Source organism: Papaver somniferum, chromosome 9, assembly GCF_003573695.1.
Source record: "Papaver somniferum cultivar HN1 chromosome 9, ASM357369v1, whole genome shotgun sequence".
Taxonomy (NCBI): domain Eukaryota; kingdom Viridiplantae; phylum Streptophyta; class Magnoliopsida; order Ranunculales; family Papaveraceae; genus Papaver; species Papaver somniferum.
The window spans coordinates 2,643,078-2,647,036 of record NC_039366.1 but is presented as its reverse complement, the minus strand read 5'-3'; the positions used below and the strand labels follow the sequence as shown (position 1 = coordinate 2,647,036).

The window sequence follows — 3,959 nt, the reverse complement described above, 5'->3', positions numbered from 1 at the left end:
CAACCTTACTGATGACTCCCATTTATATAGATAGGAAAACAAGAGCAAGAGCCTAATATTGTGACCCTACCAAGTCAAATTCTTTCGGGAAAAAGTATTCTGCCACCCCGAATTATTTCAAATTATGGACAAGGCGTACCAAACATGTAAAAATGGTATTGGTTTACATTCTTTCCTCGTCTGGAAAGACATTCCAAATAATATCTATACATACACTGTAGAAACTAGTCATATACGTCATCCAAAAACCAACAAAAATCATTTAAGGAATAGATATTATTTTGGGTTGAAACAAAACAAAACTATGGAACATGATTGAATGCCGCATAAAAAAAAATTACATGAGTCATAGATCAGATTAAAGAAATGCCCTTACGGCGCAGGTTATTTCTAATCTTACGATGATCCAACTAATATACGGGCTTTTCAGGATAAAATCTACGACATGTTTCCTCCATGTAAAGCTGAATTTTATATGCTTAACGTAGAAAGACTAGAGATTAGTGTTGAATCTTATATGTTGTTGTTCCTCGGGTTTCCGGTAACGAGTAATTTTATGAGGTTATCTGATATCAAATTAAATTACCATAATGTATAATAGAACTACAAAGAAATAACACTTGCACTGCGATGTATTGTTTTCTCTTCTTCTGCATCCTTAATTAGCTTTGGATTAGTGCATTCTTTCATATTTATATACTAGCATACTCTTTCAACATCAGTCACCAATCGGTTCTTTAATGTTGGTTCATAATAAGTTATCTTTTTACTTCGCCCATATCAGTGAAGATGAATCAACAAATATATACTCTTTTTTAGGTTTGAGATATCCCACGTTAACCTTTATATAGATTTTCAAAATTTTGTTTTGAGTTATGTTTTTTATACTTTCCCAAGAGTTTTGAATTTATAATGTAGTTTTCAGTTCTAATATGGTAGGTTATCGAGTTTCGAATTGAATTAGGATTTCAGTCCTAACACGATAATTTAGGTTTTCATTCATTTTTAGCTTGTATTTTTATTTTTCAATGTTTTCATTTTTTTCACATATAAAGTTTTTAAGCCAATTATAAGTTTCCAAGTGTTCTCACAAAAACTCTTGTTTCACAAAAGTATTATTTCGGCCAATAAAAAATAAGGGTTTCGTCACTGTTCAACATGTAAGCTTATATTGAGTTTTAAAAGCTTACTTGGAAAATGGCCAATATCCATCTATTATTTAATTTATTTACATTAATCAGACTCATTAGAAAAAACGCAATAAATGGAGGATTAAACATCAAATTTCTCCGATTTTTTTTATTGGTTCTTGCAGTTTATAATGTAGTTTTGAGCCAAAAAAAGTAATCTTGAGGATCCAACTAATGTTTGTTCGATATTTTTGGGTTACTCGGCTTAATAAGGTTGGAAAAAGTCATCCATCAAAGAAAAACATATGTTCAAAACACTGATAAGATATATAATATCACCATACATAAAGTCAAAGAAATAAAAAACGAAAACATACTGAAATGCCACTATTAGCACATGCAATAAATCTTTTGAACCCCTAAGTTGATCTTAGAGGACGAGTGAAGTCTCGTGAGGGTTTTCCAGTGACGTCCAATACCCACAAACATCATATCGTCTCTTCATTTAAAGACTACAAACAGGCACACAATACACTAATAGTATTTAGAGTATACAATCCCATCATAGTATATATATACCACTCACGCATCAAAGAGCTTTTTCCTCTGTCTCGTACCTCAAGTTGTAAGCATTGCTACCTGTGAAGACGCCATCGTAATTTTTGTAGGTTTCTGTTTTGCCAGAATAAAGGGTATCACACTGGGTGTATGAGAAGGTCACGTCGCATTTTCCTTTCGTAGTCACCTTCACTCTTGTATGAGGGCAGACATTAACTCTATAAACAGTCTCAGCTAACCTTTTAGTTGAAGTAGTTGATGCATATTGAAGGCCTAAGGTAATGGAACCTGAAACTTCGTACCCGTTATCAATAATCAGAGGTATGCCGGCTTCCATGTAATATCCTCCACCCAGCATCAACGAAGCACTGAAATTCCAACTGCGAGTCCGGGTGTCTTCATAAGAAAGCTTTAGCTCTATAGTATCCTCGAGCTTGTTCTGGTTTACCACTTCTCCTGATGCCACTTTTATATCTGTCGCGTCGTAGATCCTACCGTCCGTCTCACGAAATTGGACGTTGTAGATACTCCTAGACAGCACAGCTTCCTCCACCTGGAGACGCGTTCCGCGATTGATGGTGGGCACATCAGCTTTGAGATAGTAGTTGTCGACGTCCTTGACGCTCCTGCAGAATTTGTTGTTACCGAAGCATGGCAGAGCGATGGTGTTGTTGGCGACTCTAATTGGCTGAAACAAGTTAGCACTACTGGAACTGTTGGATGCCCGGATGCAACTATCATCATCTTGATGCCAGTGGTTGTTTGTCCAATTTGATTTTAAGTGGATGCTTCTGTCGCCAGTGGTGACGATGTCTTGCCCCACTGTTGGATATCCAACATCTTTACAGGCAGCTGACGAAAATTCGAGGCGATAATCATCATTAATGAGGACATCGGGGCACAGATACTTTGAAACATCAACCGATTCAAGTGCAAAGAACCTTGGCAACTCCATCACCATTGTTTTCTTTTTTCTTTTACTGTGAGGTCACACTATATCTGTTTTCTTCTACTCTCTCGCAAAACATAAAACAAGTACTACTTGCAATTCAGTGAGTAACGATGTTGTTTCAAGTTAAGCATCCTTACTGATGAGTTCCCATTTATAGGAAAACAAGAGTAAGCCAGAGCCCGATATCGTGACCCCAGCAAGTCAAATTCTTTCTGGATCAAAAAGAATTATCATGTCAGGCGGAATTATTTCAAATTATTTAAGAAGACGTAAATGCCTTTCACATGTTATTCTACAAAAAGTAAAAGTGATGATTTTTGTTTAGTAGTAGTTGAAGGTTCTAACGTAACTATACAAGTCAAATTATTTAAGAAGACGCAAATACCTTTCACGTTTTATGCTACAAAAAGTAAAACTGATGATTTTTGTTTCTTAGGAGTAGTTGATAATTCTAACATAACTAGAAGAAGTGGATGCAGGTTGCGTTATACGGTCAATTTTAATTGTTGAAAATTCAAAAGCATGACTCGTAAATGCATGCAATAATATCCAGGGTGAATGCGTGCTGCATTGTGTAGCAATTTTTGAATATGCATCTGAATAAATAACAGATGCACGATGAATATGCATTCACTGGCAAATAACTGCATGCATTTAAAAACGGAAATTTCGATAGCTTTTGGGTATGATGTATATTTATCAGAAAAAGAAAAATTATACATGAAAAAGCCGGTTGTGCATGCAACTATTAATCGATGTCTACAAAATATGGGAGAAAAAATCATTTCTATTATTTCTTGTACAAAAATTATAAAATTCGAAATTGTTGTTTATGTTCATTATAACGATCTCTTTAAAAATTGTGCAATCAGATTAAACTAGTGAAATTCTAACTTACTGTTTACTATATATATATGTGTGTTATTTTGAATTTTAACGATTACAACATGATGTATAAGTTTCTTATGTCTATGTTTTAAAGAATTTATAAAAATGCGTATGAAGGTTACCTCACTATGGTCGAGGGGCATCGCTTAGTTTAACCACACGGGCTATAGTTTCTGTGCAAATAGTGGAAACCAGAAACTCGGTTTCCGATCTTTTTTCCAAATAATATTTCGTTGGATTTAGATAAGTGGTTTTTTATGAGTTAAAAGATGATTAAAGGAAAAAAAAGATGTAGGGAAGAAAAAAAAGAGAGGAGTTAATTCAGTATTATAAATAAAAGATTCGCTTTAGTAAACAAAAAGAGTGAGACTAGAAATTTGATGTTGAGTATGTCCTTAAAATATTGCAAGGAAAATGAGGCTTCTGTAAAG

The 3,959-nt window shown here is 34.5% G+C and overlaps 1 protein-coding gene across 1 annotated transcript; it reads right to left on the bottom strand.

Annotated features, from left to right (window-relative positions):
- Positions 1-1,719: 1,719 nt before the first annotated feature.
- On the bottom strand, positions 1,720-2,649 carry LOC113311155. Its single transcript, XM_026560008.1, has one exon. It carries the CDS (start codon positions 2,647-2,649, stop codon positions 1,720-1,722), a length of 930 nt encoding a protein of 309 aa, XP_026415793.1.
- Positions 2,650-3,959: the final 1,310 nt, after the last annotated feature.